General features: G+C 40.7%; 1 protein-coding gene across 1 annotated transcript in view; it reads right to left on the minus strand.

Annotated features, from left to right (window-relative positions):
• The window catches only part of smtnl2 (smoothelin like 2), a 48,792-nt gene that overhangs the window by 3,396 nt on the left and 21,481 nt on the right, over positions 1 to 23,915 (minus strand). Inside the window, exons 3-8 of the mRNA XM_088346309.1 lie at positions 7,506 to 7,578; positions 4,357 to 4,605; positions 4,226 to 4,279; positions 4,083 to 4,143; positions 3,855 to 4,007; positions 3,659 to 3,782 (exon numbers count right to left, since the gene is read on the minus strand). Coding sequence (XP_088202435.1) covers positions 3,659 to 3,782; positions 3,855 to 4,007; positions 4,083 to 4,143; positions 4,226 to 4,279; positions 4,357 to 4,605; positions 7,506 to 7,578 — 714 coding nt within the window. The remainder of the gene's footprint in view (positions 1 to 3,658; positions 3,783 to 3,854; positions 4,008 to 4,082; positions 4,144 to 4,225; positions 4,280 to 4,356; positions 4,606 to 7,505; positions 7,579 to 23,915) is intronic.

Here is a 23,915-nt window from a genome sequence, read left to right on the forward strand (position 1 = left end):
GTCTAGCGAAGCCATATCCCCCTAGTGGTTGGTGTTTAGGATCAAGAACATTCACCAAACATTCATTCCCCTTTGCTCTTTCCAACCTGAAACCAAACAAGCCCACAGCACAACAAGGGATGAGTTGCTGTGCCATGCAACACTTCATCAGCAAAGAGGCCTGACAGGATATAATAGTTTACCCCCTCCGCATCATATGCGTCAATATCATTCATTCTTAAATCTTTTGATATTCACCTTTATCCTTTGCACACACTCTTGCATCCGTTAAATTAACCAACCTCACATCCATAGCACATTTTACCTCATGCATTCAACCATATTTGGGCCTTCCTCTCATTCCATTTCCCACCACTTCTGCACTACAGTACATACTCTTTTAGTTAAACAGCCCGTGTCCTTTATATCCATATGTTCACATTTTGCTTTCAAATCCCATTGAAGGACTGAGCATTTATTATTTCTCTAGTTTGACATTTGTAATCCTTGGCTGCGAGAGGGCAGCCGATACTGGTATGTACCACAGTACCATATGATAGGGCTGTTATTGTCACTGATACTTATTCCTAATATCGCTACTTGCCCATTCTTAATTTTGTGGGGTTAACATACCTGTCAACCTCCACGGCTCCATGCCCGTACAAACTGTTGTATTTTCCCTTACAAAATACAAAATGATCGTACAGCATTTTTTTTTTTTTCGGAATGATGCATGATGGGAAATCCCCAGGCGGCAGACGCATGCGCACAGCAGCATCAAACCGCTTGCTTCGTTTGCAACGAAAAAAAACGATACCGAGATAGACACAACTCGTTAGACTTGATTGATTTGCCGTTTCGTGATAGTATGTGTTTACCGGATGGTAGCCATAATTGACTAATTTGCGTTTTTCCGTACAGATTTTCTTGTACGTCGTACACGTCTTAAAATGCATAATAAACGTTCTTTGTACGGCAAAAATGTACAGGTTGACCGGTATGGGTTAATGATGACAGTTGGTGTGATTTCTAACTAAATTACAGCATTACAGAATTTTAAAAGCATAATTTGGCTTTTAATTTGGAATCCAAGCGGTATGATTTACGATAATTACCAAATATCCAGGAATGTATGATAATATAAAAACTAACAACACAGAAATGTATTTCAGAAGTCATAAATTGTGAGACCCCTCAATTAATCTAAAACAACAATTTGACACCATCTTTCCTGTGTTCAAGTTCTACTTTATGGTTCTCGACAGTACTTTAAATGATTGCAGACTTGTCCCAAGTGCACATGATTTCTATGGCTGAGTGAGATGAAACATGTTAGGTCATCATATGAACAATAGTGTGTTTCCTCTTAGCGAATACGATTCGCGGCTGCGTCGAATTTGACTCTAACCGAAGCCACATGGAACCGCTGGCACGGGCTGCTAACAGTGCAGCCATGTGTCAAAACACTTAGCTGTGATCTAAACCGCCTGAAATTTTGTACACACAATAAAATGTTTTATAAACACACTCACAGACTTTCATTTCCATATGCTCCAGAGCAACTAACAACCTAACACTCCGTTTAAAGGATTACGTGCAACATTTAAACCAAAAGAACTTTGCCAGGAGTCACACCTGCCCGAAAAATTCATATATAGTGCTGAAACTCTTGGGTCAGTTGAATACGATGAATTATATTAAGGCTGACATTACTTTGCAGGTTATCTCATCTCATCTCGTTAGCTGTACCGCTTATCCTCATTAGGGTCGCGGGGGGGCTGGAGCCCATCCCAGCCATCTCCGGGCAGTGGGCAGGGGACACCCTGAACTGGTTGCCAGCCAATCGCAGGGCACACGGGGACAGACAACTCACTCGCTCATTTACACCTAGGGACAATTTTGACCGACCAATTCACCTGAAATGCATGTTTTTGGAATGTGGGAGGAAACCGGAGTGCCTGGAGGAAACCCACGCAAGCACGGGGAGAACATACAAACTCCGCACAGGAAGTCTGGAGCTGGATTTGAACCCACGCAGGAGGCTCCCATGACCTTAACTGTGCCGCACACGCGCTGACCACTGTGCCCCCGTGCTGCCACTTTGCAGGTTATATTCTTCTTATTTCCTTTCACATTAGTCATTAGTGATAGTAAAACCTTGTATGCAGACTGTTTTTGTGGAAGGTCGGATGTAACATGACTGTTCCTTTTTTATTATTCCTAAATGTAAAATTGTCAATTTTGGATTAATTTTATTGTTTCAGCACGTTAACACTAAACAGGTTACCTTTCATAAAAAAACAACATTACAAGTGCAAACAAACAACCCAAAAAACAAAAATACCGAAACTTTACAAAATATATGTTATTTGTCTTAATCAATTGTCTAAATCTGTCACAATCCTGCACTCAGGTTGGTTTCGCCTCTCTCTCTCTCTCTCTCTCTCTCTCTCTCTCTCTCTCTCTCTCTCTCTCTCTCTCTCTCTCTCTCTCTCTCTCTCTCTCTCTCTCTCTCCTTTCTTCCCACGTGCCCATACCTTACTGTAATTTACACCCCACACGTCAAGTCAAGTCAAGTCACATGTATTTGTATAGCCCTTAATCACAAAAAAGTCTCGGGACTGCACAGGATTACAATTACACCATCGCCTGATCTTCAACCAACATGCGGGCAAGGAAAAACTCAAAACCTCAGCGTAAGGAGAAAAGAAACCTTGAGAAGGGGCTTCACAAGTGGTAATCCACCTTCCAGGTATCAACTGTCCTGATTACCCCCCAATCACACCTATCCCTCTTCACTATTTAAATACGCTGTACCCTTGGCTCGGTGCTAGTTTGTTGCCTTCCTTATACGCCCCAAGCACTCTTGTCCCAGTGCCTTGTCATTCAATTGTACCAAACTCTTGCCTGCCCTTCTGGATCACAAATACTGCCGAATGAACTCTCGGACTGTCTGCCTTGCTGTATGGACTCACTGGAACACTGACGCCTTGTCTGCATCCTCGAACACGATTATTGCCTGGCTACTTGACCTTCTGCTGCCTAAATATACAACCTCTGTTTGCTCTACTAACCGGTGTTTCTGCACTTTGCTTTTGTACCAGCCCGAGTGGGTTCTTGACAAAAAAATGTAATTGTTTCATTGTTCAATATCTAGCATTATTTGACGCTCACTCAAATTCGCATCAAATAGCTAGTTGCCGTGTTTTTTTTATACGTAGAACTACTTCCCATTTTTGTACTTTAAAAAAATATGGTACATTTTGTCTTACTAGCCTTTGGCTATCGTTGTGGTACAGGCTTTTCCCGATTTTAAAACCAGCGAAATGTAGACAGCAAAGCTAGCACCTTAAAGCTGCCAGGAATGTGCAAAAAGATTCTACAAATGTTGACTCGCTTGTGAATATAATCTGTGAGAGAACGAATAATAACCCTCTGTTACGCGTTTCTGAGTGTTCAATAAAGTGCTAATTAGATGCATCATTATTATTATTAAAACTTTACTTTCCGAGTTTCTAACAATAAACGTCTATCCGTTCGAATGTGATGAACAAGTTGACTAATGTGTGCTAAAGTGTGCTAGCTTGTTGGCCTGCGGACCAACATCATCATCAGAAATTAGGTGATCGAGATAGACAACAACCAACCTAAAGTTATGATAGTTTAAACAGCACCTTACCTGGTAGCCAATTGTCTTAGAGCGACACCACTCAAGAAGGATTTGTTTGATGCTGCTAGCACTGGAAACTCCAAAACTTTGTGAGCGCTTCAGTTTGGGTTTGGACTCCACGAGTTTGGGGCGACTGAATAGGTCAAAAGCAACATTTGTCAGTACATTACCATCATTTTATACAATCAATACACCATCTCTTTACCTGTTACTTGTGTCTGTGTCCAACCTCTCAAATACTGGCCGCCGAGACTGAGCTCCAATGTTTCTCGGTAAAGTCTGTGACCTCACCAGTTCTCCCCGTCTTCTTTCTCCTCCTTGGTTGAAAGCCTTATCTTTGTTTTCGCCATGGCCATCCCTGCAAGGGACACATACAGAGATGCTAACAAAACTTAAGCTTGGAATTGAAATAGTTTTCCAACTTTCAACTAACCTATCATGATGAGGTAATCCTGCATAAGTCACAGTTTTAGTAGAGGGAGAGGCTGTCTTTTCTGTAAAGATAGTCACAGCGATTCTTTATTATTATTCTTATTTGAGGTCCAGTTTGAGTGAATTTATATCTGTGAACCTCACCTGGAAATCGAGAATTACTAGCGGGTGATGGGGTCCATGTCTTCATAGAAGAAACTAATCACAAAGCAATTGTTTAGTCTCGATTTTTACCAGGTAAAATACATAACAAACTAGAGTTATTAGAGAGTCACCTGGTTGAAATGAAGATTCTGCACCTAGTCGAGGCTGTATGGTGCTGGCTGTTGATTGGCAGGGAGAAAGGGCCTCTGAGCTTGGAGGGGAACCATAAGAAGTTGGAGAGTCCAGAGAAGTCTTGACTTCTGCTGTCTTGGTGGTGGCCATGATGGGAAAATGGGCCATCCGCATGGCGACTGGAGGTGTGTGCTCAAGGGGAATGTCTCTGGGTGGAGACATTTTTCCATGTACCAGCAAAGAATGCTCTGTTTGGAGCAGAAATAGAGGTTAGGGGCCTGTCACACAGACATTTGCGGCTGAATCACGGCCAGAAATTTCTGCCTTTGAGGCGGACGCTATTGGACGCATTGAGTTCGCCATTAAGACGAGATACAGCGGTGCTCAACACGAGTTCGGAAATTCGCGCGCGGGTGGCAGCGCGAAAAACTTTTACCCTGCTCAATTCTTCAGAGCGCGGGTACACATCCTTTCACGAGCGTATTGAGGCTGAACCACGGCCAGAAATTTCTGACCGTGAAGCAGAAGCTGTTGGGCGCTGTTGGAGGTTTTGAGACCGCCATATAGACGAGATAGAGCAGTGCTTTACTCGCGGTCGTAAATTTTCACGTGGTTGGCCGCGTTCAAAACTTTTGAGCACGTGTTAAACCGCGTGCCGCACACGTGGTCAACACGAGGAAATGACGCGGAAATGACGCGGAACGACGTGCTCTGGCCGCGGCCAGGGCGTGCTTACACATGGGTAGGACGGGAAATTTCAGCGGGTATTCGTGGGTGGAGCATGGTAATAGCATGTTCTGCGCCTGTATCGCGGTGTTATTACGTGAAATTAGCGTGTTACGCGTGTGACAGTCAAACGGCTTTCTCCGCGTATAAACAGCGCGAATGCCGAGCACACGTCAGTTGTGCTCGTGACGTCAAGGGGGTGAACATGGATCCCCGTCAGCGTAGTTTCTCTTCATTTCGAATAAATCTTTCGGTGCATTCGCAATGGTCACAGCAAGGCTTTAATGCTAGGACCTTAACTTGGCCTTTTAGCTGAGAGTAAGAGTCCCGGCTCCTAAGCTTTGTATCGTATTATGAACTGATTGATAATGGATATTGAATAAAGAAGATAGACCAATAACCCTTAACCCCCCTTAACGCATTTTCCATCCCGGGCAACCACGGGCAAAAAAAAAAACGCAAAATTTTAGCCGTGATTCAGCCGCAAATGTCTGTGTGACAGGCCCCTTACATCACAAATATAGTATGACGAGCATAGTGTTCACATGTGCATAACGTGCACCCCTAATTTCGGTTAAAAATCAATGTCAAATTTTGTTTCACTTTCTCTCTGGTTAAACTAGGCATTGTAAGTGATAATCCTTATGGCAAGACGGCCAAGTTTTTCAGGGAGTGTGAACCTTCCAGGTCTTTAAATGGTATGCCCCAGCGGCAGTGTTACTGTGTATGACTTTACGTTAAACGTGCAGGAATTCAATACAGTTCAATACACTTGAGCATACGCGGTGCATCCTTGCCGCCGCAGCGGAGCAGTGATTGTGCGATGGGTAGTAGCAAAAAGCACAACGGGTAGTGGCGGGTAGCAGAAGCAGCAGGGTGCAGACTTCCGGCAAGGGGTCGCCTCAATGCCGTCCAAAATCGCATCTCGCCCCACCACCCTGTTGGTTTCTTTCCCTGCGTTCCCACCTGCAGCCGCCTTTCCAAACAATTTTGAATATTGTTACTAAAAATAGGCCGTAAAAAAGAGCAGAGGGCTGTTTCCTATGGCTGCCTGCGGTCCATCATCTCTTTAAGACCTCTCCTCTCTATGTATTAATAAAGAGTGAATGGTAATAGAACCGCTTATCCTCAGTAAGGTCGTGGGGGTGCTCGAGCCCATCCCAGCTATCTACGGGCAGTGGGCAGGGGAAACCCTAAACTGGTTGCCATCCAGTCGCAGGGCACACAGAGATAGGCAACACACTCGCCCATTCACACCCAGGGACCATTTGGACCGGCCAGTTAACCTGACATGCATATTTTGGAATGTGGGAGGAAACCGGAGTGCCTAGAGGAAACCCACGCCAGCAGGGAGAGAACATGCAAACTCCGCACAGGAAGGCCTGTAGCTGGATTTGAACCCAAGACCTCAGAATTGTGCTGCGGACATGCTAACCACTCATCTACCACAATATGGTATTATGTAATGGAAATATGTTTTACCAAGATAAGATTTACTTCTAAGGATGTTTTACGAATTTTCAGGATTATGTTTAAACAGGGTACGAGTAGGTGTTTACAAAGCAGAAGTCCAGGGTTAAATTCCAGCTGCTGCTGCCTCCCCATGAAGAGTTTGCATGTTCTCCCTGTGCCTGAATGGGTTTCCTCCGGGCACCCCGGCTTCCTCCCACTTCCAAAAACATGCACGTCAGGTTAACTGGAGACTCCAAATTGTTATGAGTGAGCGAGTGAGTGTTCTGCCTGTGTTCCCTGCGACTGGTTGGCAAACAGTTCAGGGTGTCCCCTGCCCACTGCCCGAAGATAGCTGGGATGGGCACCCATGCGACCCTAGTGAGGATAAGTGGCAGACAAAATGGATGGATGGATATTTAAACAGCTAAACAGTAATTTTTTTAATTAAGAAAACCCTCATTGAATTCGCAAAATAACTTGCCAATCGGATACAATTTCGTTTCGTACAGTATAATCGTTGAAAAGATTCCTAAAGATATTTTTTGACAGAGAGCAGTGTTTCGGCACCAGTTTGAGTCTAATTGTGCGCACAACTTATTATGAAATCATTTTGTAAAACACAGTATTAAAAACAACGGATATTTCTCATTGCGTAGTCCAGAAATCGTTGACACCCGGGCCTCTCAGACCAAATACAATGAGAACTAACAGAGAACTAACAGCGATGACATCACTGTAAAAAGGTCTGGGATTAGTCTGCCAGACTTGACAAATCTCTCCCATAACCACAGAAAACATTACTCCACCATTTTAACAGGCTACCACTCAACATCCTCGAGTAAAGTGACCCTTAGTAGTAAAACTCGTAAAGTTATTTTTTTCCACTTAATTAGCTTGACGTCACTTCAGTGCTAGATCTTTGAGTTTGAGGATAGATTTTACTAGCGTGATGAGAAACATTTGCGGGTACCTGTTGATGCGGCGTGTCCATTCTCCGGCGCCGGGACCGGGTCAATTTCTATTGGCTCTTCTCGCTCGATACTCTGGAACACACATTCAGTAAAATACAGTTAATGTATTGTTTTGTTTTGATGGGAGTTTGGCGTCATTTCTGACTGATGCAATTGTGGCTGTCAAATTTTGTTTAGCCAGCGATATAACTGATTGATGAAATGTGGAAAGAATGTTGGTTGTGCGTCATATTTGGATCATGCGTAATTTGTTACTACATTTGGAGAAAATTAGATGAATTCATCATGAAATGTACAGTATGAGTCAGGCTTAAGTCTGAAAGGTGCTACTATGAAGATTTAATTCCTGCTGTGACGGTTTTTTTTGTAAACATGCACGGAAATATAGCTCTTTCTAAAGCTGACTTATGTTTATTATCATCTGAGCGCTTCCTGATGTAAAAAAAAAATCCTTTTTTTTTTACCTAAAGTCAAAAACAAGGTCAACTTTATTGTCAATTCTGCAGCACAAACAGAGAATTGAAATTGTGTTTCTCTCAGCCCTTAGTGTCTAGAAAATAAAAACCAAAAAAAACTAAAAAGAAAAACATGCGAAACGTGAAATATATTAAGTGGTAACCTTAATTTTTTGCAATTATTATGCAATGAAATACACTCAAATACATTAAAATCACTAAACAAAACTGTTGTACAGGTCACAGCATTTGTTCAACAAACATAAGTACTGTAATGTATACTGTACCTTATAAACATTTTGTTTACCCTGTCACGGTTGCCATGGCACCCAATTGGCCCCGCCCATTTGGCGTCAGCTGCGGCTCATTGACAGATTGGCTTTCCGTCTATTTAAGCTCAGTGCTCTCATTTTTCCTTTGTCAGTCCGTCAACGAACCTCTGCCCCGCAAAACTGTTTATTTTCGATATCCTCTATCCTGTCTATCCCGTTGTGTCTGGTATCGACCCCATCTGTCCGATATCAACCCGGTCAATTGGTATCGATCTCATCGGCCAATTGCTTCCTATCATTTCACGCCAGACTGCTGCCTAACGTGCATGACTCCCCATTTCCCGTAAAATAAAAGGCTTGTGTGAGAAACTCACGCGTTTGGGTCCTGATCCGGTTCTGGTTCATGACATACCCTTAACTATTCTCTTAAAAAACACACATTGTCCCCTTAAAAACACTTAAACATCTTTTTTGTATAAGGGGGAATAGCTATAAAAAATATATACCGGTAATATGAATATAATTAACAAAATTAGCCACTTTCATACGTTTTTCCCACCCTGTCAATCAAAAAAGTAAAAAAGTAAAAAAAGAGATGAAAAATAATGTTTGAATACATCTATGTTCCATCTCATGTATTTAAATATCAATTTATACATCTTTTCCTATATAGCTTGAGAAATAAACATTCTTTTCCGTCTCATTTTGTTGTATTTTTTTCTAAAAAATATCAACTCCAATCTGAAACTTGAATACAATTGTGAAAATACTGTATACAGTAATCCCTTGTTTATCACAGGGGTTACATTAACAAGAATAACACGTGATACGTGAAACCCGTTATGTAGTAACCTTTATTGTTTGCAATTGTCATACAATAAAATACAATCAATACATTGAAATCCCTTAATAAAACCGTTGTACAGGTCCAAGCATTTGTTTAACAAATATAAGTACTGTATTGTGTACTGTAAGTTACTACTCTCTTAGGGACATAATGGAACTTAAATAAATGCCCTTTTAAAAAACTGTGCTGTATACTGTACTGTTGTTTATTTTTTTTACCAATAATACTCTCTGAATTGTTTAGCAATTCACAATGCAGAACACAACACATCATAAAAATCCGCCAAGCAGTAAGACCATTAAAGGGGAACCGCATGATAGCGAGGGATTACTGTATTGATTTGAATAACAAGCAAAAATAAAATTACTGTTATATGAACGTGTTTTTTTTGGGTACACGAGGTTTACCTAGATGTAGCTAGCATGATTGTCCGTCGTCCTGCTGCTACGTTTACCCCCCCCCCAAAAACAAAAAGAGATTGTAAAGCAGGAAAAAAATGAAAAAAATAATAATGGTGCGGTTTGGTCACTTTGAGTCTCAGTAGTTTATGTTTTTCCTTGTTTATTGTAGCACTCGTTTTCGGTTGCACTACACAAAAACACTTCGTGGTTAAATATCACTGTGTTCCGAGTTAAGGCCTCATGCAAAGATCGACCTCAATGTCAAACATGTGCCGCCTGGGCTCTACCAGCCTCAACGGAGAAAGCTGAGTATATTTTTGCAAAGTTGCACCGTGTCAACACCATACAAGTGCCACAGATCTTTTGAAAAGCTTTTTGGGAGGTAAAACCGTGATGAAAGCTGGCAGCAGCTGCTTGTGTTTGAAAATGTCAGAGTGAAGCTGATTGAGTTTGGCGGCCATCACTTGGCCGCTTCACCGCTGAGTGCGCGATGTCAAAATGCTCGGAATCAAAGCATCCGTGTCAGGGATCCTTATGAGGACAATGTGTATGATTTCGTGCCTAAACATACATACATCCATCTATTATTTGCACCGCTTATCCTCAGTAGGGTCACGGGGGTGCTGGAGCCTATCCCAGCTAGCCTTCGGGCAGTGGGCAGGGTCACCCTAAACTGGTTGCCAGCCAGTCTCAGGGAACACAGAGACAGACAACTCTCTCACTCATTCACACCTAGCAACAATTCGGACCGGCCAATTAACCTGCCATGCATGTTTTTGGAATGTGGGAGGGAAACTGGGGTGCCCGGAGGATACTCACGCAGACACGGGGAGAACATACAAACTCCATACAGGGAGGTTACGGTAGCTGGACTTGTTCCCTGAACTGTCATGAACAGGAACAGGAAAACCCAAATGTGTGACGTTTCTCACACAGTTATTACATTACTTTCCATTGCACTATTGCTACGATGCATTTTTCTTTTTCATTGCACTTTAATTGCAACCCAGTCCCCAAGAACGACCATGTCAATATTCTTGCCTATTTATGCTGACATAATATATTTCTCTTAATTGTTTATTACCCCCGCGACCCTACTGAGGATAAGCGGTGCAGCTAATGAGATGAGATGAGATGAGAGTAATTGTTTATTACGTGTTTATCATAGAATGCTATGTCTAATCTTGCTGTAAAGAATGTTTACTACATTGTTAACAATGTCAATGAAGACAATTGAAATTCTTTTCTATCATTGGGGTTTATTTTGTAACAAAAACACATCGGTTGTTATAATATCTCTGATAAGGATTAATTCTCAGGCCAGCGACTATAACTCTATAAAGATAATATTACAAAGTAATTGTGTTATTTTAAGTGAACTTTAACAAGGACTCTTGAGAAACATTATCCTATGAGAACGTGCAGGAGACCGAATTATACAGCTGTGTGTTGCATGAAGGGAAATAAAAGAGGCATATGCTTGTGAAGTGGAAACAGCTGACTGCAAGCAAAAGGAGACAAACCATCGAACGTCTGTTGTGTGGGAAGTGGAGCTCTCTAAAAAAATCCGAAATGGGTCAGAGGGGGAAACACGATAGTGGGGCTGCTCGGCTTCCTGTAAACTCCCTCCTTTATCTGCATTCGAGATTCGCTGGCAGAACACGTTGCAACACTTGGCATGGGACACGCAGCTGACGGGCATCTCAGGTCATGCCGCGTACACGGCAAAGACATGTGCCAATATTCTTAAGCTGTCAGTACGGTAATTGTTGTGATTAAGTTACTAGAGGATTGCAGTTAGATCTATTACAGCAGGGCGGCACAGTGGCTGGTTGGTTAGCACTACGGTGCAGAGGTCCAGAGTTCAATTCCAATTTCCACAGCCTCCCCGTGCAGAGTTTGCATGTTCTCCCTGTGCACTTTGCTTTTCCTCCCACAATCCAATTGATTGGCCAATCCAAATTCTCCCTAGGTCTGAATGAGCGAGTGAGTTGTCTTTCTCTGGGTGCCCTGCGACTGGCAGGCAACCATCAGGTTGTCCCCTGCCCACTGCCTGAAGATAGCTAGGATGGGCTCCAGCTCCCCCACGACCATACTGAGGATAAGCGGTGCAGAAAATAAATGAATGGACTTTTAGCAGATTAAAAGTGGCAGTGTACATTATTTAGTGCCTCCTAGTGTTCGAAACAGTTCATTAATTTAAAAAAATGATGTTGATTTAAACAGTAAACAAAAATGCATGAACTATAATACACACATACAGTATCGCTCATCCCTCGGGCCACTCACAGCTTGTGACTGTTTGCCACCAGCATCAGCTGGTCCAGTTTGCGCATGCAATCTACTACAGGTAAAAAAATACATATATTTTTTGTGAATGTCAATTTCAAGTTACAGTATCTTTAATTTTAGGTGTACAGTAAGCGCTTACATTAAAAAATCCCCATCAGACTTGTGATCACTGCCATGCACATAGAGACATTAGGTAGTGCTAAAGCCCGTAAAGCGGCATCCAAACCTTTCCACAGCTTTCTAAATGTATTTAAAAGGTCATTGCGTATTATGTAGCTCCTTGTAGTGGTTAAAAAAAACAAAGCAAAAGTATGTCAACTATCAAATAAACATGCATTTTTTTAAAACTCAAAGGTCGAGAAATTTGGATTTATTTTACGTAGGATGAGCCACACATAGAGGGAGCTGACGTGATTGTCCGCCATGTTGCTGCTACGGGTACCCACAAAAAACAAAAACCTTGTGAAAGGCTGGCCCCAAAAATTAGTCATGGTCACTTTTGAGTGTCCGTAGTTTGTATTCTTCCTTGTGCTTTATAGCACTCATTTTTGATTGAACTATACAATACAGTGACATCTAGTGGTCAAACAATACACAATATCTTTTTATAGAAAGTAGGAAAATATACATTTCTCAAAGGGTAGCAGGTCAAAGAAATATTTTCTTCTGCCATATTAGTCTTTTTAAATCGTATTGTATTCATTAAGCTGATTCTGTGTACATAAAAGAAAAGACCGCTGCTACAAAACTTCATTAACTTTTTTATTTCGTTTTTATTTTTAATTATTTTTTTTTTTAAATTTTATATTCTTATGTAAGAAATAACACCCCCAAAATAGATATAACTAAATGCAGATTTTTATAAAATATTTAAAAACGTTGAGGAATAAATACACAAGAAAAAAAAACTAAATTCTGAGATCAAATGTTATATTTAGTATTCGAGATACTATAAGAAGATATGTATAAATTTAATGTCTTTGGCACTAACAATCAGAAAAGAATTACTAAAATTCCTTATCAATTTTAATTAGTGATGTGCAGTAAAGGGAGGCACAGCAGTCATAATGGAAATATGAAATTAAAAATATATTAAATGATTATATTTATCCAATGTTAAAGTTTTTTCTCATTAGACTTCACAAATTGGGGATTTTCGTTTTTCAAAGAAAGTCACATTATATTATAAATATTATTAATACAATATGTATGTAACTTATTACTGTACTGAGCATCTGCAGATGCGGAGTGAGGCACGCAATCCTCTTGCCTCATGGCAGAGGGCGATAATCAGACCAAGGATTCTAACTTTGGCGCACACTTTAGATAGATAGATAGATAGATAGATACTTTAGCCCGAAATATTAACATTAGTAATAGCACTAGCGAGCTAACAGCAAGTGAATCTTCCAGTATTTTGTTTTGTAGTTGCTTCGGCTGTTTTTCATAATGAAGGATTAGTTATCTATTAATGCTTTTAGTCGAAAGGAGCAGCACATAGACTTAATTTATAAGTTAAAGTAAGACAATATGACATCTGCCAATAAAACCATTAATAAGATATTGGTTTCTTTATCTGTAAATCGAACCTCACTGCACATCAGTTGGTTTTAATGGTTTACAGAACTAAAAAAAACAACTGTGCTTATTTCATTGAATTTGACTGTTGTTAACAATCACTCCATCTTCTATTCATTAACCGGTTGGGTTCCCTTTTACTGGCACATGAAAGACTCTTGGCGCATGTCCTTTCTGTTGATAAGACGCTAAATGTAGATGTTGACAGGTCAAAATGCCTCCAAAATAAACCAGTTTTTCCATTTACAAAATATAACCCGATACTTCATGTAATGAAATGAGATGAAAATGAAATGATCTGCATTTATATAGCGCTTTTCAAGTCAATGAAGACTTCCCAAAGCGCTTTACATAGTGCTTCATATTTACCCATTAACACACACTCACACACCAATAGTCGTGCAGCCATGCAAGGCGCCAACTTGCTTATTGTGGGCATTAGGGGTTCAGTGTTTTACCCAAGGACACTTCGACATGTAACACGGAGGAGCCGGGATTCGAACCTGCGATCTCTTGATCCCAAGACGAGCGCTCCTGAGCTAATGCCGCCCCACGATTGTGCTAGCACTAGCCCCAATTCAAACGATTGTGCTAGTGTGCAAATGAATGCATGTATTAAGTAGGAAGAGTGGGAAATATTTCCCCCCTAAAATGAGCATATACCTCAAGTATGAGAGCTTTGCAGTAAGTTTCAGTTCAGGAGACTGCATGTATCAAACGTATTGTCTGTTTACCTATATTCATCCATAAACCACCATTTTTCAGAGAATCTCCTCTTTAGATCAAACCTAAGGAGACTGTTTGCAAAAGTCACAATAGGGCCTGACTGTTGCCACGGGATCACGAGTGCAGGGAAGGCCTTCTGTTTAAACAGGCGGAATAAGGGTTCATCATGAGTGCCACATCCTGTTTAGTTAACCGATATTGTTTGGCTGTCACAGGTATCTCCATGGAGGCATGATGGTTGGTGATGGCTGAGACAGCAAGGGGGGGTTTGATGAGGAAAGTTAATTGTTGAACAGAAAAACCCTAAGTGCTATTTTGGCGTCCATTTTCCACAGGCTTTGGGAGTAACATATAACGGTGCTATGTAATTATCCATCCATTCATTATCTGCACAGTGGGCAGGGGACACCCTGAACTGGTTGCCAGTCAGTCGCAAGGCACACAGAGACAGACAATCCACTCGCTCATTTACACCTAGGGACAATTTGGCCTGGCCAATTTTTTGAATGTGGGAGGAAGCCGGAGTTCCCCGAGCAAACCCACATAACTCGGGGAGAACATGCAAACTCTGCACAGATTCGATCCCATGACCTCAGAACTCTGCCGCGGGCGCACTAACCACTCAGCTGCCGTGTTGCCCCGTAATTAGGATACAAAAAAAATGTAATTGTATTCCATACAATTAAAAAAGAATATGTGATCAGACTAAAGGTATACATAGTTACATTTAGGATTACTTTGCAGGATTACATTTTAATTCAAAAATGCAATTACATATGCATAATGCACCGACGAATTGTGTCTATCATAATAAAACACGAGAGACAGAGAAATGAGGTTTTTTGCAGATATTTAACAGACGGACAATGTATTTACCACTACTTATTTGTCACACTGTATTGCAAAAATCACTTTTTTGTCCTCATTTTTTTTCTCTCATATGTCACTCATTTTGTTGAATTGGGGTTAGCCTGCAGTTTTGTGAGTCTGCTTACGTGCGATCAGGGTTTTAATAATTGTGCAACGTTTATGAACGTAAAAGAATAGTGCATCGTAACAATAGTGGAATGAAAAGAAGGGGAATAACATTTAGCAACAACAATAAAAAACAAAGTAAATCACAAGGTACATATTTTCACAGTTTGGTGCATTAACATATAGCAGCAAAAAAAAAAAACCCAAACAATTTGCAAAATATGTTTTCAGTTTTGTGCGCTCGTTCAGGGTGGTGATGGCCCTTGGGAGAAAGCTGTCCCTGAGCCTGTTTGTCTTTGTGTTGCGGGTTCTGTAGTGCCTACCAGACGAAAACAGGTCAAAGAGGTGGTAAGAGTCTTTTATAATGTTGACGGCTCTTCTATAGTATCGCAAGCCAGCAATATCCTTTAGTCTGGGCAGAGAGTAATTGATTATATTTTGGGATGTGTTTATTCCTCTGTATGTTTTTCCCGTCCGCTGCCTTACTGCCAGCATACGACACGTTGACGCCGTATGCCAGAATGATCTTGTCTGTGTCTTTGTAGAAATGTTTCTTAACACCTGTTTTCTGGTGACCGAGCCCTCCATAGTCTATGTCGATGTGATTGATTGTGTATAGAAAAAGCCTGCAACTGCAACATTAAATTGTCACGGTTGCCATGGCGCCCAATTGGCCCCGCCGTTGTGGCGCCAGCTGCAGCTTGTTGACAAATTGACTCCGTGTCAGTCCCTTTTGGTTGGTCCGTCTGCGAATCTCTGATTTTACACGGCAAGCCCTTTTTCGCCTGTCCCGTTTTTTTGCTCCTGTTTGTCTCCCGCTACGATCTGTTTTGATCTCGACCACGTCTGCTCTTCCGTCCCGAATTATGACCTGTTTCGATCTCGACCCCGTCTGTTCTCCCGTCCAGAATAATGATCCGTTTTTTATCTCGACCACGTCTACTCTCCTCTCCTGGCTTTCGACTTGTTTCCGATCCGACCATGTTTTTGCTCTTCTATCCCGGCTACTGACCCGTTCCTGACACCGCCATCGCTTGCCACGGAAGTCCCACTTCCGTGTTCAGAGCGACCTGCTCCCCGCGGCCAGCGATCAGCGGATTGTGTGTGCAATCCTTTCCCTTCTTCCGAATAAAACTTGTGAAAAACGTAACGCGAGTGGGTCCTGTTTCTGTTCTGGTCCTGACATAAATTAAATCGCAGGACTAATATTACTGTAGATTTTACATCATAATGATCAAAATTCCTCGACACCAGACAATCACAAAACAGCCAGTGACAGCTGGTGACTATATACACATGTATATATATTATACATATAGAACTGAAGCCAAATGTAGACCTGATTTATACCCACACATCCACATTCCCATTCACTCCTGTAAAGATATCACATCAGGAAAAGGGGGACGCGGTCTCGTAATCTCTTCTCAGGAATGTAAAGAGGAATCCGACACTCTCCAACCACCAATTTTTTTAAGTACATTCACACAACCTACAATTTCTAATAGAAAAATGCCTATAGCAACACTTTGCATTGAGACGGAAAATATGCGCTAGATATATAAATGGAGCTGAATGCATGGAGCTTCTTGCCTTAAGATGTTTGTGTTGGTGGAGGAGAAGCCCTCTCGCTGTGCAGTCTTGAGGAGAATCTTTATGATGGACATTTTATAGGGGCTATTCTATGGAATCCCACTTTTATTTTTCAACACAAGGATACTGCTGGAAGTGTGAATTTCACTACGGGGATGAATAAAGTATCTATTTATCTATCTATCTATCTATCTATCTATCTATCTATCTATCTATCTATCTATCTATCTATCTATCTATCTATCTATCTATCTATCTATCTATCTATCTATCTATCTATCTATCTATCTATCTATCTATCTATCTATCTATCTATCTATCTATCTATCTATCTATCTATCTTTTCTATGCAATTTTTCAATGTTTTATTTAAATGATATTATTATTTTTGTTTTTTTCACGGTTTTCCTTGGTTTTTTTTTGTTTTCTTATTTTATTTTCCTTTTTTCAGATTTTGTAAATGTGTTTTTATATTTTTTCTCTAGTTTTTCTGGATTTCTTTCTTTCTCCTTTATATTTTGTTGATGTTTTTTAAATACCTTTTTCTACTTGAGAATAAATCTAGAATATATACAACACGTCAAGACTAATAAAACATACACGCTTATTATTCATGTGCTTTTTTTTGTAATGAACGAAGGTTTTCATTTTTTTACCACTTTGTGCGGCTAGATATTATAATTTATTCTTGTGTATGCATATCGTCTTTTATTATTTTGTGAGCTAATAAACAAACATAGCTGTCAGGAACCAGAACAGGATCAGGACCCAAACGTGTGACGTTCTCACACAAGCCTTTTATTTTACGGGAAATGGGGAGTCATGCACGTTAAGCAGCGGTCTGGCGTGGAAAGACAGGAAGCCAGAGACCAACGAGATCGATTCTGAGTTGATATTGGACAGATGGGGTCAATAGCGAACAGGACGGACAGACAGGATTGATAATGAAACAGGTTATCGAAAATAAACAGGACAAACTAGACAGGAACGAAAACTGGAGAGAATAATAAACAGGACAAAAGTAGACGGAACGAAACTGGAAACCGATATTAAACAGGACAAAAATAAATGGGAACAATACCGAACTGGAAATACCAACAGGAAAACAGGACTGTGTCAGAACCCACGTCTTACGGGGCAGAGGTTCGTTGACGGACTGACAAAGTAAGCGAGAGTGCACTGAGGTCAAAAAGGGTACACTTCCCTCCATTCAGGACATTGGCCAGAAGCGCTGCCTATCCCATGCTAAGAACATTACCGGGGACCCCTCTCACCCCCATCATGGACTGTTCACTCTGCTAGCCTCTGGGAAGAGGTACTGCAGTGTGCGGTGCAGGACCACCAGGCTCCGCAATAGTCTAGTCCCCCTGGCCATTAGACTGTTAAATGGTCAATCTAACATATAGTTAACTTAAATCTAAACGGCTGCTAATCTGACTTTTTGCACTACTGGCAGTTTTTTATAGCTTGCCACTCCTTGCACATTGCTCTCTGCACTATTGTAATTACAGCGTTATTGTTACAGTGTTAATGTTACTGTGTACCTGACTTGTTAACCTGACTGCCCATTTTGCACATCTGGTTAGCTACTCTTCTTGCACTATCGGCACTATGGTAAAATACTATACGTAGCCAAAATACAATACAACTTTATTTATATCTGTACATTCAAGGAAACTGTGGGGGTCAGATGCATCGACATTTCGTTCTGTATACACGTGTACTAGAATGACAATAAAGTAGATCTGAATCTGAATCTGAATCTGAAGACAGAAAGCCAATCTGTTGATGAGCCGCAGCTGGCGCCACAAGGGCTGGGCCAATTGGGCGCCATGGCAACCGTGACAATGGCAGTGCCACACAGTTTAACCACATTTTTTTTTTTTTAAATCAAAACACCGGGAGATTGTTCTTTCTTTAAGTCACGTAGGAAATAGTAGTATTATTGTTGTTATTGTTACGAAAATATCGAGGTAAGAAAAATACAAATCAACGTCAGAAAATCAAATTTTAAAAACTACTGTCAAAACAGAAATTCTTCAAAAATAATGACCTATTAATGCCTGTTTTAAATTTTTCTCAGAATATTATTCCCTCTTTTTTGTGATAAATATTTTTTCGATTTTATATATAAATAATTTTTCCATTATGTTTTTTATTTCCTTACACTTTCGTTGTGAGCTTGTAGACAAACAAGGCCTTGAAACACAGTTAAATTGCGTTTTTTTTTTAATGAAAACACTTGGAAATAGTTCTTTCTTTGAGTCAAATCAATGTTATTATTATTATAATTATAATTATTACGATTATTATTCCCAAATACTAGAGATAAAAGTTTTCGTAAGAAAACTTGTTTTTGATGTTTCAAGAGAAATTAGCCACCTTCTCTTCTACATAATCTTAAATAAAGTAAAATCAAATGTCTATTCATGCATCATGGCATACTGTAAGATTCTTTATAATAGATCTCATAGTTTGGGCCTGCTCAGGCTTGGTTTGAATCATCTGTAAACTATGCTAGCATTGCCTTGACTGATGAGGGATTTCCCATAATGTGCTATAAGTAATTAGAGGTTTTTGGTTGTTATGATGTTTATTGATGCTATACTTGAGTTCTGTGTTACCAACCCATGGTGAAAACTATTGCTTCAGAAGAACTGATAAAGCTGCTACTTTCATATTAATGAGTATAATTGTATCCTTATTGTACTATCCCAATGTTACCTTAAGTGTGTTGTTTTCACCACCAACCCAAACTTTCCCCGTCATGCTGCCATTCTCAAATGTATGCTTCGTAACCAGTGTTGGGACTAGCGTGTTACAAAGGAACGCATTCCTGAAACACAATTACCGTAAATTCCGGACTATAAGCCGCTACTTTTTTTTCAAACTTTCAACCCTGCGGCTTATTCAGTGAGGCGGGCAATTTATGTAATTTTTCTAACGGCCGCCAGTGGCGCTCGAGTACAAAAGGTAAGATTTAGACCGGTGGAATATATGCGCCGAGGAGGACTGCAACTTCTTGGCTTGTGCATTAATTAAATTAGCGTAAAAACACCCTCATCGTGCAAAATGCAAAAAGAAAGGCACATCAAAAAATCCACCATCACCAACGGGTTCCAAAAAGCCGGTCTGCTGCGTGACAGAGAGGGGGGCACAGAATCAGGAGTGGATGGGAGCGTGGGACGACGTCTATATGACAAAGTTTCTTTCCGACACTGAGGAAGACGACTTTGATGGCTTCAGTTCTAAGGAGGAAGATGAGGACGGCTTACCGTGATTTTTACAAGTACGGTATGTTTTTTTAACAGACCCGTTTACTGTGTTGCGAGTGTGTTGCTAGCGTGTTGCAACCATTAACTGCCCTGTCACAGGCACCGTTTGGGATGAAAGTTATATTGTTATTATTAAAGCTTTGAAAACTCTCTCGGTGTACCGTCTTTCTTTGTAAATATGTGTAACCATTTATAATATGTATTTCCAACTGTATATTTTTGTAATGTATTTATTTGTATTTATTTTGGACACTTATTCTGATATGTTTTCCACGGGCGAATTAAAAAGAGGGGCGTAACAAACGCAGGCTGACGGGAAGTGGGGACCAGTAAAGGTGAGTGTTTGTGGACACGGCGGACAATAGTGGATATATATTTTTCCCACCCTTACCTTTGGAAATATACACTTTTTTCCTTGGATTACTTTCAACGGGACCCGGACTCTGCAGGTCTGCATCAAACCTTAAGTACCGGTATCATTTTCTGTTCATTTTGCCGGCTGTGATTTTTGGACTGTGTACTTTAATGAAGGACATTCAGTTTCAATCGCGGGACTTAAAGTAAGGTCTGGATTAATTTAGTGTTTGTGTTACATTTTTCAATGTGGGCGCATGCGGCCTATATACAGGTGCGGCTTGTGTAAGTACAAAATTGGTTTTCCTCTTAAAATGTGGTGGGTGCGGCTTATAATCAGGTGTGCTCTATAGTCCGGAATTTACGGTACTTTACCCTGTAACGAGTACCGCAACACGTTATTAATACGATTTTGTAACTTACCGGCATTACTACATGGAGCATTACTTTGTTACCCATTAACCCATAAGAACCCAGATGGATTTTTTATTAAAAAGGAGTTTAATGCAGATAATGAATTTCAGCGTTCCTAACTCTTGAACAATTCTGCATGGTGCCACATAAGACCTTCTATCCATTGAAAATGATGAGTGGACATGTTTATATCTACTTACAAATTACAACTGAAATACAGTTATGGTGGCCCCGTCACAATCACAGTATGAGGACGCTGAATTTCTCTTCATATAGATATTCTTCCTACTGTCCATCCAAGCTATATTTACAACTATAAAATAAATTACTCAAATAAGGGGATCAGATTATATGTGCGCATTCGAGATTCAAGATTGTCCTGATCGTCATTAACATAAAATGTTTATGAAATCTTACTTGAAAAGAAGTTTAAAACAGAATACAATAAATTGCATCCAAATATATAGGCTAAAAGACTATATACATATATTTTGTGTTGTGTGTTGATTATGTACATCAGTTGTGTGTCACCAGTGCGTGGGGAAAGACTTATGCAAGAACAACAAACCAAATCAATCAATGAGGCAAATGTGAGCACAGGATTTACAGTGAAAGTGTTGAATTTTGGTGTTTTCATTTGTAAGATCATTTTTTAAATACACCATGTGTTACGGTTGCCCATGGCGCCCAATTGGCCCCGCCCGTTTGGTGCCAGCTGCGGCTCGTTGACCGATTGGCTTCCTTCCTATTTAAGCTGAGTGCTCTCACTCTCCCTTTGTCAGTCGAACGAACCTCTGCACCCGCAAGATGTAGGTTTTGACTCTGTCCGGTTTCCTGCTTGTGTTTCCTGTCCAGTATCGTTCCCGACTATTTTGTTCTGTACAATTTCGATCTCCAGTGTCTGGTATCGTTTCCGTCTATCTCGTCCTGCTTGTTATTGGACTCCAGTCTCCAGTGCCTGATATCAATCCTGTCTGTCCCGTCCCGTCCGGTATCGACCCCATCTGTCCGATATGTGCTCGTGCAATTGGTATCGATCCCATTGGCCTCTAGCTTACCGTCATTCCACGCCAGACTGCTGTCTTACGTCTTCCGCCCCACGATTGCCCAATCACTGGCGTTTGGGTTAACGTGCATGACTGCCCCATTTCCCGTAAAATAAAGCTTGTGTGAGAAACGTCACGCATCTGGGTCCTCCTCCTGTTCCGGTTCTTGACACCATGCCTGAAGAATAGATCTTGGACAGTACCAAGAAAAGGAGAAGGAGATCATTGAGGGGGTTGAACCCCAGAAACTAAATGGATATGGACTGTTTTAGGTAAGTGTTTGTTAGCAAGTTCTCAAGATTGCAAAAACCAAGAAATATGAAGTGTTCAGTTTTCACAGGTTGGTGTACACGTTTTCTTTCTTTTTTTAATTTAGAGCATTTTTGAGCGGTTGGTTTCTTTGTAAATATATTTGGTAATTCATAACTAGATAGTTTCTTTCGGAGTAACACTGCTTTTTGAAGACAGTAATCTAGAAGGGGTAACTGAGTTACATTTCAAATGAAGTAAGTAGTAACTGTAACTAACTACTAGTTTTCAGTAACGTGCCAGACACGGTCCATTACCAAAGTTCTCCAAATATCTCTTCACAGTGATGGACTTGATACAAACACTTGCATTCATTCTTAAATTGTACACTGGTGGTGTGCACAGAACAAATCACTCTCTTTGTCTCCTACACGCTGTTCATTTTCCGCTCCAAGTACAAAGTACACAGTATCTCCAACATATGGCAACAATAGAGTGTAAGTCTCCTATCTGACCTATCTTGGCAGTCCACCTCCCTCCTTCCAGCCTTCACTTGTGAGTTCCTGGCAGTGATGCAATAAGCTAAGGGGGAGTTTGACATGTGAGGTGAGAGGTCAGGAAAGTATGACAAACATGGATACGGGAAAAGAAAGAGTGCCTTGCTTCTGTCACACACACAACACATAAATGTTCCCAAACTAGTGGCATATAATATGACTCATTTTAAAAAAGGTATTTCTCTACTCCACTAGAGAAACTTGTTCACAAAATAGGGGGAAAAATATCCCAAAAGAGACGCTGTGTAATATTTGACCGGCAGAGGCTCAGGAGGAAGAGCGCTCGTCTTGGGGTCAAGAGATCGCAGTTCGAATCCCGGCTCCTCTCTGTTACATGTCGAAATGTCCTTGGGTAAGACACTGAACCCCTATTACCCCAAATAAGCAGGTTAGCGTCTTACATGGCTGCACGGCCGCTATTGGGAAATGTGAAGCACCCTGTAAATTGCTTTGGGAAGTCTTGACTTGAAAAGCGCTATATAAATGCAGATCATTTCATTTCACTAGACGTTGAAGTATTGTGTTGTGCAGGGGGTCTCTAAAGTGGTTTTCGGTGAGCACCAGGTAACCTCCTAAAAGCACCTCAGTACCCCACTAACTGGTTCTGAAAATAGATCACCAATGACGGGTCCAGGGTTGGGTAGGGTTACTTTAACTTGATTACTTTCAATTACTTTTGGATTACTCCAATACCAAATATGCTAATAAAAGACAAAAGAAACTAAGTATGGATAAAATTATGACTCACAACACGTGGTAAGCTTTCTCTCCTGGCTTTGATCTCCGGCAAAACTGACATAAAGTGCGACAGAAACAAAATGAAAATAAATCCAAGCAGCTTGCCAACATCATTTTTGCCGTTCCATGTATTCCGTCACTCCCCAAGCCTGCACAAAATGTAGTAATTTTATTCATATTTAGTTTATTTTGTCTTTTATTAGCATATTTGGTATTGGAGTAATCCAAAAGTAATTAAAAGTAATCAAATTAAAGTAACGCTACCTAACCCTGGACGGTTGTATTGATTTTCTTGGAGATTTGATTTCTAACTAGCATGAGAAATCATTGACATAATCAGTGGTTGGCAGTGCTTATTTTAACCCTACTTCTAATAATTGCAACCTTGTTATAACAAAAAACATTGTAATGACGTAATAATAACATAAGTAGCTGTTTTAGAAACGCATTTTAAACTCGTAGCTCTGTGCGCTAATAAGTAACAAAAAGTAGCTCCCGGGTTCCAAAAGTTGGTGACCCCTGGTGTTGTGCAACCTAAAACGAGAGCTGCAAAGCTCAAGAAGGAATACAAACCACTCAAATGGAATAAACTGCTCCATTTTTCTTCTATTTGCTTTTGTCTTGCCTTTTGTGTGGT

Source organism: Urocampus carinirostris, chromosome 10 (assembly GCF_059441175.1).
Source record: "Urocampus carinirostris isolate Australia breed hairy pipefish chromosome 10, RoL_Ucar_1.0, whole genome shotgun sequence".
In the NCBI taxonomy this organism is placed as follows: Eukaryota; Metazoa; Chordata; class Actinopteri; order Syngnathiformes; family Syngnathidae; genus Urocampus; species Urocampus carinirostris.